Source organism: Chanodichthys erythropterus, chromosome 9 (genome assembly GCF_024489055.1).
Source record: "Chanodichthys erythropterus isolate Z2021 chromosome 9, ASM2448905v1, whole genome shotgun sequence".
Classification (NCBI taxonomy): Eukaryota; Metazoa; Chordata; class Actinopteri; order Cypriniformes; family Xenocyprididae; genus Chanodichthys; species Chanodichthys erythropterus.
Window position 1 is genome coordinate 17,653,724 of NC_090229.1, and position 15,592 is coordinate 17,669,315.

Sequence of the window (15,592 nt, forward strand, 5' to 3'; positions counted from 1 at the left end):
CTGTCTTTCTCGACTGTTATACGTTCACTTAAGACATAACTGACTATGTTTGCTAGGATACTCGACAAGACGGGCATGTTGACATCATTTTTTGTATGAATGTGGCCGTCGAAGCGCAAGACTTGAAAGAGAACTCAGTATTTGCGCGCTGTCTGAAATAAGCGTGTGCGCGCTTCGGATGAGCGCACACAAATCTTCTCATAGCGCGTGCGAGTTCTCTCTCTTTCGCGACTTGATCTTGAAGGTTTAAATCAGCAAGGCTTAAATGAGTTTAGTCAGATAGCAATGTGTGCTGTTCAGGTCTCACCTGCGCTCGCGCGCTATCAACACCCGGGTGATGACGGCGTAAATGACTGGACATGAGAGCACACGGTACTAACGTTAGCTGTTAACAGTTTACAAAGAGTTACTGTTTTGTCCACGCTTTTTGATTATAGTTGTTGTAACGTTTTGCGCATCCATCGACTGAAACATACATTATCTGAACTCTGTCTGTTTTCCACGTTGCTATTTTAAACAAACCATATTAACCAATAGATACGCTGATGGCAGCGTGTCTCTGTGGTGTACGTCATCACGCAAATAGCCAATCTTGTTCTGCTCTTTCTAACCGCTGCGCCTCAAGTCAGTGAGAAATGCTGTAATGTATATCGAAATACCGGAAATGTGTTTAAAAATCATATCACCGTTATCGAAAAGAATTATATCGCGATATATATTGATATTGAATTATTGTCCAGCCCTACAATATTTATTGATAATATTATTCATATTTATTGATTTATTTATTTTTTATAAATGATTGTAGTACATGTAACATTTTAAAATGTCGTAATAGGGCTTTTATCAATCACAGAATTAAACTGTAGATGTCTGTGCCAGGTCATTATTGGAAAATCATTGGGCCTGTGTCAAGATTATTCACCTTTGAGCACACAGAACATTTTACTTTGGTCTAGTCAAACAATCCTTCAATAAATAGGTTTTGTTTGAAAGTAAACACATTGACTGTGGTCATCCAAAGTCCAGGGACAGGATACAGTGGCGCTTATGGGATGATGAACCAACTGGGATGTCAACAGTGCAGGTAGCTTATCATTGAGACAGAGACAGTGATATGTTATGGTGAATAACGTTTGTGTAATAGGCTTTCACAGGAGCCGTGAATGACTTGGGTTAATGACCCAGTAGCTACACACAGACTTTAGCACTTTGATTAAAGTTTGTTTTTTGGATTCTATGTTTGAAAATATTTTCTTTTAAAGTTTATTAAATTAGTATTTATCTAATATGGACAAAAATATTGCCATATCGCCTGAGCTTTGGGTGCATGGTCATTGGAAAAGTGTGATGAGGAGATCATTTCTTTCATTTTTACAATATTTTAAACTAATGAAAGGGCTATTATTAGCAAGATGTTTTAGCAAAGATGTGCTAGAAATAATTTTGACAATGAGAAAATAATCTGTTTTTTTTTCATTCCAACATGTTGCCTTGTGAAATGAATTAGCAATTTAGCATCATTCTGGTTTTAAATGCCACAATGTTCTAAAAAAGATGTACTAGAACTTATTTTGACATCAAAGACATTTATTTCCATCAGACTACTGTTTTTTTTACCTACAGCATTGCATGTTAAGCCAAATGTTCTTGTTATGCTCATAAATCTGTTGTCCAGGGTTTTATTTTTTACAAGTAAGTCTGTTCAATGGGTGGTGCCATTTAATATCTGGGTGTTGATCGTTCAAATGACCCAACATTTAAAATATGTTTTTGCAAAAAAAAATAAAAAATCCTAAGAACAGAAAACTGGAAAACCTATCAAATGGACTGTCCATCTGTCCATTTCCATGCTGTCTGCCCTGACTAAGCTCTCTTCAGAGGTGTTCTGAGGACAGGCTGCGGTTTGATTGAGAACAGCAGTAATCGTCTTGAGTTATGGCTTCGGACAGGGGCCATATTTGTGGACTTTTTTTGTGAGGGAGGTCTGGCAAGCATGACTCTTGAGTTTTGGCTGGAAATTCAAAGACGTGAGCATGCCTTATGTTGGAGAGAGTGAACTGGCACCGCTGCAGGCCTATGCTGTCAAAGTCATGCGTGTATGCTAATGTTTCTCTAATAAATCAGATGTGTGTGGATCAACTCACTTTGCTCTGCACCGAGCAGAGGGGCGTTCACGATAGTACTCATTTCTATATACTGAAATTATATATACTGTTAATTTCAACTGTTAACAACATGCATATTTGTTGTGCTTGAAAAATTAGACGATTGTTGGTAGATTTTATATCCCCCAATGATTGTGTCAAGTGATTACAATATTTAGATGTGCGAAATTCTTGGATAAGAGGACCCAAAGGACTCAAGGTGCTTGTTGTGTTTATTAGCTTTTTATTCATAATTATCATTATGATTAATAATAATGAAATGTATTGTCACGTTCATGTTTAGTTAATTTCATCATCATGTTCTGTTTAGTTTCATTGTCATGTTTTGTTTAATTTTCCCTGCATTTGCCTAAGTTCTAGTTCATAGTTAGTTGTCATGGTTTCTGATTAATTAATGCACCTGTTTCTTGTACTGTTGATAATCATTCCTTGTGTATTTAAGCCCTCAGTTTTCCTCTATTCATTGTCTTGTGTTAAGGTCTTTGCACACTGACTCCGAAATTCTCATCCTAAATTTTCGCACATTAAAAAATAAATACGACCTTTACACACTGCCTCCAAAACTTTCGTCCATCATAAAAAAAAATTTGGATCGGGTTCAATTTTCTGTGTTTTTCGCATCTGTAGCAAGCATTTTGAGAGGTGTTTTGACAGTTCCGAGTCACCGCACTGTATGACAAACAAAGTGCAGATTACAAAGAGATGGAATATAAAGAATTGCTCGGGATAATCCCGCAGCTCCTTGATAAATCTTCTTCCTCTCTGTGCAATCTCAGGATTGGATGGACCCAGTATTTCCTCTTTCTTTTTCTCTTTTTAAGAAGAGACAACAAAATCATCCTCGCTACTTGAAGACTCCATTTTGTATTGTTCTGCAAATTTTTTCGCAATGGATTAATTATCGAACTCAGTGTGCAAGGTTTCTGTGCGTATATGAAAATTGAAATCATATGAACGTTTTGAAAATTTTGAGGACCTTTAATGTTAATGATAGTTGTGTATGTTGATCTCATGGTGTTTATTAAAAGTATCTTCATTTTGCGTCATGCATCTCGTCTTTGTTGGATTTACTACACAGCCACCCATGACACTTATGTCGTTATGGTTGCAAATGAGTTTTTTCTTAGTTTTATTGCCTAATTGTTCTGTTTAAAACATTATGCATTTCTCATGTGCGTATGAATGGTTGTTACCTATTTTGGGTAGTTGATGCAAACACAATAATAAATAAATTACTTTACCATTTACCTTATCATTAATCAATTTACATCATTTATCTGTAGACCTAATATTGAAGAACCATTGAGCATAATGGTAACATAAATTTGGTCTTAACTTAAACCTGATGTATTACCATTGTGTTCTTGACCAAGACCAGGTTGTTTTAAGGGGACTGTCCTCTAAATAAATAAATAATTAATTAAACAACCAGTAGAGCTGAAGACTTCAGAGCAATCTGTGCATACATAGGAAACATTCAGAAGCACGAGTAGATTCTTGGAAGTCAGTCTATTTTTCCTCCACTAACAATATGTTCACTAAGGAAGCAAGCCACCGTACCACTGAAGCAATGTTTTCTGTTGAGCATGCGGCTTTGCGTTTAAAGGCCTAGTGATTATGTTGCCATGAGGATTCCTTAATTTTCCCTGTGCCGTGCTGTCTGCCATAACCCTCACATGGCGCATGATCCGCTGTGAGCGCTGAGCAACATAAGAGTCTACTGCTGTGACTCAGGGAGTTTTAGATGCAGGCGGAGCCCCTTTTGAGCTGAAGTTTATTTACGCTAGACAGCGGGGCGAAGTCAGGGAAACAGCTGGCTTTGAGACATTAGGAGAAAGTAGAACAGCAGAGGACAGCAAAGTTTGCCATTACATAAGGCAGTAGTTGGCTCTTTTTGTGCAAAAAAAAACAGAGTTCAGTTGCCAGATGGACAGCAGGACCACAGGGCAGTTCACAAGAAACTTTTTCCAGAAGGATTGTGTGGCCATAAAACAATTCCTCTTCATCTGAAGGCATATATAAACCTTCTGTGGTAAACTTGCCTGCAGATTCAGCATATTGGTTTGCAGAAATATGAGAGAAAAATGTTAAATGTTTGGTTGATAGATTTTGAGGGTTAGAAAAAATGTTAAACAGTAAGCAATTTAACAAGAGCTTTAATAAGAGCATCCTCTGTCAGTCAAAGTATATGATTGTGTGATGCTGTACTTTATTTATTTATTCATTGAAGTGGTAAAATTCTAAAGATATGATTTAGTAGATTAACTTAAGTAATGGCCTCATTACTACAGTATTAGGGAGGATTTCGGTCATTATCACAGATCCACTTAATCCACATAAATCTGTTGTAATTTAGCCTAAGGGTCTGGATTTGTGTTCCCTGAACATCAAAGTGAAGTTCTGCTAATGATGGACTTATACAGGGCAATTGGAGGCCGGTGTTTGTTTATGGAGCTTTGCACTACATTTGGAATAACAGTCATTTGCATGTTAGTAAATGGCTAAAGATACTGATCTGTCCTTATCGGACATTGATGCCTGTGCCTGTGGTGGATTTCATCCCCCAAATCCTCCATTATATTCTATATAATGTGGTTTCTACTAGTACTTCCCACTACATATCTGGGCACTGGAGTTTGTGTTAAGTGAACACTTGCAACGTATTGAGTTTCTCAGCCCCCTTTATGTACACCGTGTGTGTGTGTGTGTGTGTTGTTTTCACTTATTTTTAACACCAGTTTACATTCAGCTGCAAGTGTCTGCTGCCTTCGACCTTTTTGTTCATCCTCAAGAATGTTTTGCAGTGACCACTCAACAATAGCTAAAGCCGAGTTCAGACTGCACGATTTTAGCCCTGACTTTGGCTTTGAGAAATGGCCGACAAATGCCCGAAATCACAGGCAAATCGGAGCTCGTTCACGCGAGTGACAATCACGTATTGTGAATGAGCAAAGACGCGATCTGAGAGAATCGCCAACGAGTCGCCGACGCCCGTGAGATATTTGGCATGTTAAAAATCTGGACCTGTCAGCGATTCAAAATCCTGCAGTGTGAAAAGTGTTCTGACTGAAAACTACATCGGCGATGACCAACAGCCAATGAGAGAGCAAGATACAGAGCTCTGGGAGGAGTTATAGACCACAATATCAGCAAGCATGGCTTCGTACACATAAACATTACAATTCTATCAAGCAGAAACAAAGCACAAACATTTGCTTGACCATCCGCAACAGCAGCACATTGAAAAGTTATGTATTTACCTCCAACTCTCGTTGCAGAACACACAATCCACAGTCTCCCCAACCATTTCCTCCTCCATATTCTTCTTTTCTTTTTCTTGTTTTCGCTGCAAATCAGCACACAGGCAATTCGTATTGCAAGCTTCTTGCGGGCTACTGTTTTTAATAATAATAATAACTCCGGTCTTGCACGCGTGATATCGCGTTGTTTCCTTGTCACATCTCACGTGTGTTTGGTTGTGAAAGATAGTTTGCGTGCCAGACAGAGTTGTCGGCGATTCTTCCTATTGTAAAGTCATGCAGTGTGAAACCTTCTGTCGCCGATCCATCGTGCAGTTTGAACACAGCAGCGACTGAATGCTGGCCAAGATAGTCATGCAGTGTGAAAAGAACAATGACCTGACTGCTTTGAAAATCGTGCAGTCTGAACTTGGCTAAAGTAAATTAAAACTACGATAGATAGATAGATAGATAGATAGATAGATAGATAGATAGATAGATAGATAGATAGATAGATAGATAGATAGATAGATAGATAGATAGATAGATAGATAGATAGATAGATAGATAGATAGATAGATAGATAGATAGATAGATTTTTTTTACAATTTAATATTTTTATTATTTGTTTTATTGTATTTTTTAGGGCAATCAAAATTAATGCACTAATTTTGAGATTCATTATTTTCAGTTTAACACATTAAAAATATTTAATGCAATTAACAGCATTCAAGTGTTTTTAAACCATTCAAAAGCAATAAGACAAAAGAGAACTCAATTCTATGGAGCGCACATGACATGCGCACAATTTATATAAATCGAGGAAACAATTAGTCAATTTAGCAAATCGAGGGAATGAATTAGTAAATCTTGATCACAATTTAGCAAATCGAGGGAACACGATAGTAAATCATGCGCATGATTTAGTAAATCGATGGAACAAAATAGTAGTAAATCATGTGCACGATTTAGCAAATCAAGGGAACACAATAGTAAATCGTGCACACGATTTAGTAAATCGAGGGAACGAATTAGTAAAACGTGTGCATGATTTATATAAATCAAGGGAGGGAATTAGTAAATTGTGCACACGATTTAGCAAATCAAGGGAACACAATACAGTGCTTCCCACAGCTTTGAAATATACTTGCGGTGGTAGCCGGGTGAAAAATCCTCCTATTACCCAAGGCACAAAAATGGTCTACTACATTTGACAAACAAATAATGTGTGATTTTTAATAGTATTTTTATTTATTAAAATTAATTTTAATTACATAGCATACTATTACATTTAATTACATACTAATATTATGCATTATTATGCATTGAAATTATTATGCAAAATTACAGCATTTAAATGGTTCTCCTTTTCCTATGTTCTCCTTGCTGTCATATAGTCTCTCTCAGTGAATAGGACACAGATTTTACTAGTAAAATTTATATATTTTTTATCAACTTATTGTGTAACCAAAATACCAATAATGCCCAGAAGAAAAAGAAAAAACTTAGCGTGTGACTTTTAATTATAAACAAGCCCGAAATACACTAGGGCTCTTATTTTGAAATTGCATGCTGATCCTTCAGATTCTTACAACCATATAAAACATTTTATATAAAGGCCATGAAGTAGACATTGTAATAATTCTTCAGTTCATGAGCAATCGCTTGGCATAAATCTGCGCTTTTCATTGATTGAGAATCACTTTGAAGCAGTCTGAAGCACGAGCTTGTAGAACACACAACAGCGCCCCCTTGTGACTTTGCAAAATGCAGCGCCCGTGGGAATGTTAGCGGGAGTAAACAGTTCTGACGCACACATGACGAGCAGGTACGAAGTGATTAGTAAATCGATTGCGGATGGTTTCATTATCTTGGGTGGATATAGAAGTATAAGAGGATAAAAATAATAAAAGCAAAAATGTGTCTCCAAATATACTTGGGCGACCATTATTATAACTGGGTGGCCCGCCCAAGTAAAGTATATGTGTGGGAAGCACTGAAATAGTAAATCGTGTGCACTATTTTAAATCAAGGGAACAAATTAGTGAATTGTGCGTACAATACAATTTTCAATTTGGGGTGAACTATTGCTTTATCAGAATTGTCTCTCTCTTCTCCACCACCACTGCCCTTCCTCCTTGCCCCCCATTCAGCATAATGCTTTTTTAAAGGACAAAGAGCAGCAGGTGGTGCACATGCTAGACTGTCAGTGAGTATTTTTATGTGCTGATCTGTAAGACCGATGGCAGTCTGACCCAGCCAATGACACAAATTCTTATGCTCAGCACAGTGCTGGAAACACCTACTGCTCACTTGGCTTGTGAACACAACAGTTTTTTCATAATATCTGACTGCCTCTCACCTGTTTTTCTTGGGTCTATAGGTGAAATTTGAGGGGTGCCACAGCCAAAATCATTCAATTGATATTTGAGGGTATAAACTAATATCTGATTCTCCTTTAAAATGATTCATATATATTTGCCATCACCCAACAAACTTGAAACGTCCTGTATTGTTTTCCTATTCTGTATTGTATAACCCAGTATATTAAAGTATTAAGTGATGACTGTATTTTCATGTCTCACATGTACTGTAGGCTTTGTATTACAGTGTATTATGATTTACCTGAAAGAATCACTGTCTGTGTCTGTAGTTTCAGAACATTGAAATGGTCAACAGACGACCCTGAAGGAATAGATCTTTCTAAAAGACTTTCTTCCCTTGGGACTTTAATCAGGCATAATTAGGAAAGCACTTCCTTTGCATGGTTTCCGAGGAAAAGTCTGGCCCCATCGGATTGAACCGACATAGGAAAATCAACAGCCAAAATGCAAAATCAAACTCTAATACTGGACCTAAACCCATTTTTAATTCCAATTTCTACATGTTGGGTGGCTTATCATTTTGTATTTTTAATGTTAGCAAATTTGCATAAAGGTTTTTTACTTGGAGTTTTTGCTATTGTACTTCTTGCTCTCTTGGAATTTAATTGATTTATTTTAATTGTGTTTATTTAAAATATTGAACCACTTCAGTTGTGGTTATGCCGTGGGTCACAGGCTTTTCAAATATGTGCTCATTAGCCTCTGTGTGTGTGTGTGTATGTGTGTGCGTGTGATTGGTAATTAGTTTTGAGGGCCAGAGAGAATGAAAATTATATAATCACTGCTGTCATATTTTGTGCTCATTATTTGGCTTGTTTATTAACCAAGCTGACCCCTTTGTAGCTTAGGTCAGAAAAATAAGTCAAAAATATATTTTAAGTGTTTCTGGCAACAACAGCAATGTGAAAACATAGGCTTGTTTTTATTTCAAAAATATAAATTGAATACCTAAAGCAAAAAGTTATGCTTTTAACCTAATAGTGTTTCAAATGATGAGCAATCTGTGTAGCTCTTTACCCATTAACAGCCCCTTGACGTAATGAATTATCCAATCACAACCATTTCATTTCAATGAAATGAATTATGTTCTTTCATAATTCAAGCTTCTGAAGCAAATTAATGTGAAAGAAGCAGCACATGGGATGTTTGATCTTCTTTTACATTTTTTCCAAATGAGTGAGGACAATCATGAGCTCTGGATTTATGTTAAGCCATTGCTGTTTGCTTATTCATTATTTAGTTCTAATTAAGTTGTAAAATATACTGGTCAAAATGCCTCCAGAATGAATTACTGTCGAACAAATAAAAAACAAGCTTTCTGTGGATGGTACATGGATGGCAATAAAGCTCATTCTGGTTCTGATCATCTGACGATTATCATAATGTTTGGTTTCACCATGATAAAGGCTTGGAATCGCTGTCTGTTAAAGCATCATATGCTAATGGAACATAATGTTCTCATGCTGTTTTTCTCACAGAGGCCAGGATTTTTATTTACCCACTTTGTGATGTTTCCACATTGCTTGAGGTGTCCAAGTGACCAAGTGATCTATCTATCTATACTGTATTTAAATACATTATACTAAGATATACATTGCTGAATAAAAGTGTTAACTTCTTACAAAAAATCTTTTGAATGATAATGTATGTATATGCTACATCTTGATTATATATTTGTTATATATACAAATTTTCTCTAAGGTTCTATGTTGGAAATGTTCTGGTTGAATTCATAAGAGATGTGACTAAAAATTGCCCTTCAGTTTGTAAGGAATTTGTATTTAATGTAAGATCTTAATTTCAAAATTCCATTATTAGAATGTTTGTCATTTAAAAATCTTGGTAACTAGCTGTTTCTCTAATTAAAGAATTGAAGGAAAGATTCAGATTCAGATGTACAGCTTGTTAGTACTCACTTCAGGTGATGTGTCCTTCAGTGTCACTATAGGTACAGTGATGCTCATTGTCAAATGGATTTCACATGGTTCCTCAATGACGCACAGCTGTAACTGCATACACACAGAAGCTAACAAGATGTTATGCAAATGCTGTAATAAGTGTATAACAGACAGTATGTGAGTGGACACATGATAATTGCCTCAGTCTGTTAGCTTTGCTGAAGTACGCTCTTTTTTCTGATTATGCTATTAAACTGTCGTCTTTGCAGCAAATGAGTTGGAAAAGATGGAGCATCTGCTCAGCAGCTCATAACCCTAAGCCAGTCAAGACATTTGCTGGACAGCCAGTGATAAAGGTGCTTTTTCAAGTGATTGCAATCCATCAAGACAGTTTAATTGGCAAAATGTTGCCTATTTATTCAGAAGTTTGCAGTTAGCCGAAGTGGAAAACATTTGTCCTGGCTTTCTGTCTGAACCGGTATCCTAGTTACCGGTGGTCTGTCTTTGCGGGGAGCTGAGTAAACATCATGTTTTTCATTCGCGGGAAACCTTCACCCACACAAGCTGTAGCTTTATTTAAGTTTCCAAGCAGTAGGTGTGTACATAAGTGACATGTTAATTTTTTATTCATAAGTATCTGAAGAAAAAAAAAACCCACATAAATTGCAATTTTTTTGTATTCACATCTTTCAAAATCAGTGTCAAAGTTCTAACTGAAAAAAAAAAAAATTTAGTTGGTACATTTCATACTGGAACAAGTATATAGTTCAGTATTGCATGTCATTAATGATTTGTAATGCCTCTTGTGTAGGAATTATTGGTCAGTACAGGTCCAAAATATTTGCGCCTGCACAACCACATACACAGATTAATATTCCACAACACTGCCAACACATCAGAATGATAGATGAGCTCTTTTTTGCGCAAGTACTTTGGCTCATAAGCTCTGACTTAGAGATCACAGTTCCAACAGCATGCTCAAAAACTGCATAACTCACTGTTTGTATAATTGTCAGAAAAGAGATTGTGGTGAAACTTCCCAAAAACAGTTTGTATTCTACGCTTGTTGTGAATATGATGGGAGATGTTATTGTAAAAGAAAATATTATTTTAATTTGAAATACTCTGTTTTTGCCTGAGAGCAGCTGGTTTTATACTTTATATAGTTTACTTCATCAACAGTGTATAGCCAAAGCACATTTTTTAAATATTTGCACTTGTACCACAACTGATTTGTCAGATGTAAAATAAAAAGTTTCCCACATTGACATCTAACACAGTTGAAACTGGTCCCGAAGTTAAAATTTGACCTCTTTACAGCTGCTTTTGCAACTTTTTTTTGAGAGCAAATTGTGAGTGCTCGAAGACCGCTGGGCTGTTGTTTTTTTTTTGCCCCCGTTGCAGCACCAAACCAAATATTGACCAGGAACAATTTATTGGTGATAATGTCCCTATCTGTTCTTTCCCCATCCTTTCCGCAGTGGCCCACAAATCATCTGTTCATCTCAGACCTAGCAGGCTCTTTTATTGCACATGCCGAATTTCGAGGGGGAGGGAGCAGCAATAACAGAGATTTGGGAGTCAGAAAGAGGGAGAAGGGGGAGTTTTAGATAATGCTTTAGTCTTTATTAATGATTATTTATGCAGCTTTATGTCATTCTCATATGTATACATGTGTATGCAAAAGGGAGCAATCGATAAACATTCAACAATATTATGAATTTTTTTGATGCAGCTCTTTTCCGTACAACAACAGTTTTAAGTGCCATATTTGATTTGAGACTTGCTGTGGATATAAGGATTTTTAATAAATGAGGAGTTAAATTTCGGTTTTTATATTTTTTTCTTTTATTGGCTAAAGGTTTTATACAATAAATGAAATCTAAATAAATTAAAAATAAACTAAAATCAGTCATTTTAAGTGCATTTATTTAGGTATTATTATAATGTAAGAGTATGAAAAATGGACGTAGTTACACATTACTACATGTACTTACTATATTAACAACAATAAATTATGCATAATTACAAGTAACTAACCTGAAACCAAACCCTAGCATGAGCGAGTGAGTGGAGGCGGGGCTAATTTGCATATTCATAGATCTGTGTATACTAAATCAAGCAAGGGTGCAGTTGCATTCAAGCTATTTTAAGGCGTTAAGGGATTTTTTTTATTTTACAGGAAAAAAAAACATTTAAATATGTCATTTTGGTGATCAAAGATGAGTTTTAAGGGATAAAATTATTGACTACAGTAGTTAATATTACTTAAAATTATTTGAATAAGTATAATGTAAATATGTCACCTTAAAATAAAGTGTAACTGAATATATTTAATAGTTGTATTAAATAATTATTGTTTTCAAAGTCAGTCAAGTCGCCTTTTTTTTCATATAGCCTTTTTTCATATTTACAATGATAACAGGAAATTGATGCATTTTGGCTGTTGTTCAGCTGAAGTCAGTTCAGTGTTGATTCAGTTCCATTGTTCCATCAGTTATTAAATTAGTTCATTTCGTCTAAAGCAGTTCTATAATATTGATGAATATAAACATTCAGCAACATTATTATAAACATGAGATTAACTTATTAGTGTTTTAAAAGATTAATGTAAGCGTTAGATGACTACAAAGTTACACACAATTTACTGTCAAACAAATGCTGAAAAAGCAGCTGTAAAAAGGCCAGATTTTAACTAGATGTACAAAAGAGAACGCACAATTAGGCTAAATATCTAATCATTTTTAATTTTTTTGTTTAAGTTCCAATATCAAATTTCGATAACCATAATAGTATTGTGCGTTCCTGTTTTTTGTCCCTTTTGAACCATGTGATTTAAAAATAATAGCCAAGTTGTTGGTTTTATATTTAGCATTCTAAAGAGATTTTAAAATATCTCTGTTTTTAAAATCACACAAGAATATGATTTTCTCAATTTAGTAAATCAGCAAACCCTCACAAGCAAGGTGAGGGTGTTTTTTTTACATTTAATGTGTATGTAAATGTGAATGTAAATGTTTGTTTGTGAACTCACTTAAGCCGCTGAAAATCCCTTCCACACATGATCAGTCCTAACCAGCGCCGCTGTGGGTGCTGTTTTGTTGCGCTCAGCAGCTGTGGGATGGGGGGAAATATATCTTGTTGTCACTAGAAGCAGGCTGGACGAAGGAGAACGAGAAAAATTGGTGTGTTGGGGATCCTCAGCAGAAACGTTTCTTCAGAGTAAATTAGATATTTTAACGTCCCTCTCCATTCCCAAAGCCGCTATTAATTTAAGCTAGATTTACTCTTACAGGTACAATTTAGAAAGGGATCAAATAAAAACATGGTGTCATAGAAAATCTTGATACCTAGCGGATTTGGTGCCACATGCTAGCTCTGCTGATTTATACTGCAGTTACAGGGCGAAAAATCAATTGCATCCTCCAAGTCTTATTTATGGCTGCGCAAAAGCAGGGGATGGAGAGGACTGCTGGCAAACTTGGCACCAGAGGAGCTCAATTGCAGAGGACAGAGCTCACAATCTGCCAAAAGATTACATGCATACAGTACATATATAAGAAGAAAATATTAATATTTAATAAAATTTTATAGACTGTTCAATTTTTTCTTCCCTTCCTGCTTCAGATCCCAGCAGAGGACCTCATTTTATGGGCTGCCGCTCCAGAGAGCAGGAGACCTTCCGTTGCTGGTGGAGCGCTGGGACCTTCCAGAACCTCACTGACCCTGGAGCCCTAAGGGTCTTCTACCAGACCAAAAAGTAAGAGACCAATATCCAAAGACACCAACTAGCTTTGGGTTTGAACAAAAGCCATCCCTCCTTCCAAGATGCAGACCTTATGGTGTCATACATGCAGATAAAGGGAAGGCAAATGGAGAGATGGAAGGAGCATGAGAACAAACACTTTACACTATGTGTTTAATGAATCAAATGCATTACAGTCCTACACAGTCCATAAAATAATAATAACAAAGACAACTTTTGATTTTAAAGGGGACCTATTATGCAAAGTTCACTTTTATAAGGTGTTTGAACACAGATGTGTGTCCAAAGTGTATGTAAACAACCAGCCTATAAAGGTAAAAATCCACCCACTATTTTTTTATAATCCCCATAAATCATAAACAGTCTCTTTAAATGTGCGGTTCCAGAAGCCCCGCCCATGACTGGTGACAATCTGCCCTATTAGCATAGATTCTGCCCTGAGTGAGCCACAGCAGTGCACCATTTCTGTTTCCTCACTGTAGCAGCTGGAGATATACAATGTCTGTGACAAAAAACATTACAAATGTCCTGTTATTGGATGTACCGATGAACATAAGAGTCTCCATAGACTCCCGGCATCTGAGCCACTGAGGACACCATGGTTGAATTTAATTTATGAAGGAAATGTTCTGAAGAAATTCGGTAAAGTGTTCTATATTTGCGCAAAATATTTTACGCTGGACTGCTTCACAAACAAGGGTCAGTTCAACACTGGATTTGCACAAAAGATTAACATGATGGTACATGCTAGTCGACGTGTTTAATGAATCAACTTAACTCCACAACAATTACATAAATGTATCCACTAACCATTCAGAAACATCCAGTTGCATTCTAAAAGTTGTAAATCTGGTTCTGAACAACGCTTCTAACAATTTATGCCATTTTGGCTACTTGAGATTATCCAGTTTTGTAGTTGTTGAAGCGTGAGCTAGTAAAGCTCCACCCTCTTCTGGAAAGGGGGCTGGGAGCAGCAGCTCATTTGCATTTAAAGGGACACACACAAAAACGGCGTGTTTTTGCTCACACCGAAATAGGGGAAATTTTACAAGCTATAATAAATGATCAGTGGACTATTTTGAGCTGAAAATTTACAGACACCAGAGATTTATATTACATCTTGTGAAAAGGGGTGTAATAGTTCCCCTTTAATAATGTATTAATAAAGGTTGAATTTAACTTTATCTGGGGGGGAAAAGCATTTTTATAATAATATAATATAATATAATATAATATAATATAATATAATATAATATATATAGAGAGAAAGACATATTTAGTATTGTGTCGTGTATAAATTGTTATTTGGCGGACAATCAACATTTTAGGTTTTGAACCATTTTTAGTACCTTTAATTGATATGCAGTTTTAAAAAATGAATGATTAAAAGTACAAATAAGATATGTTTTAATTAATGTAAGGGTCATAAATGCTGCATGCATAATAACTATATATAATAATCATCAAACACTGTTTTCTTTGTCATTTATAAGTATTTCAGGTCAACTAGCCATACATTTACTGATAAATCCATGCAGTGCAATGTACTGAGGTGTCTAGTATTCGTATACATCTAATATTATGTTTTTTTATTGTCGTTTGGTCTTTAGTGCCCTCTCTAGTGAGTGGAAGGAGTGTCCAGACTACACACCTACTGTGGAAAATGAGTGCTACTTCAACAAGACCTTCACGCACATCTGGACCTCCTACTGCATCCAGCTGCGCTCGGTTCCTCAGAACATAACCTACGATGAGGCCTGCTTTACAGTGGAAAATATTGGTACGTTAATATCTGTGAAAGTACTTCATTAAGGTTTAGACACAGTAACAGAATATCTATGTTGGAGGCCTGACTTAAATATTTTCTGACTTCCTAGTGCATCCTGACCCACCAATTGGCCTGAATTGGACTCTACTGAATGTGAGTCGCTCAGGGTTGCACTTTGACATCCTTGTGCGCTGGGCTCCCCCTCCGTCAGCAGATGTGCAGATGGGCTGGATGAGTCTGGTGTACCAGGTTCAGTACCGGGTCAGGAACACCTCCCAATGGGAGATGGTATGTCTCTAGCATCAAAAAAATTAAAAATGGCAGTTTACAATGATCCTTCATTATCAACAATGTACGTTTAAGTCAGAA

At 36.3% G+C, this 15,592-nt stretch overlaps 1 protein-coding gene across 2 annotated transcripts in view; it reads left to right on the forward strand.

The window, feature by feature from the left end:
* ghra (growth hormone receptor a) overlaps window positions 1–15,592 on the forward strand; it is a 35,436-nt gene that overhangs the window by 13,063 nt on the left and 6,781 nt on the right. For both annotated transcript variants that reach the window (XM_067394846.1, XM_067394847.1), the window contains exons 3-5: window positions 13,317–13,449; window positions 15,066–15,235; window positions 15,333–15,511. In XM_067394846.1, the coding sequence (XP_067250947.1) occupies window positions 13,317–13,449; window positions 15,066–15,235; window positions 15,333–15,511 (482 nt within the window). The remainder of the gene's footprint in view (window positions 1–13,316; window positions 13,450–15,065; window positions 15,236–15,332; window positions 15,512–15,592) is intronic.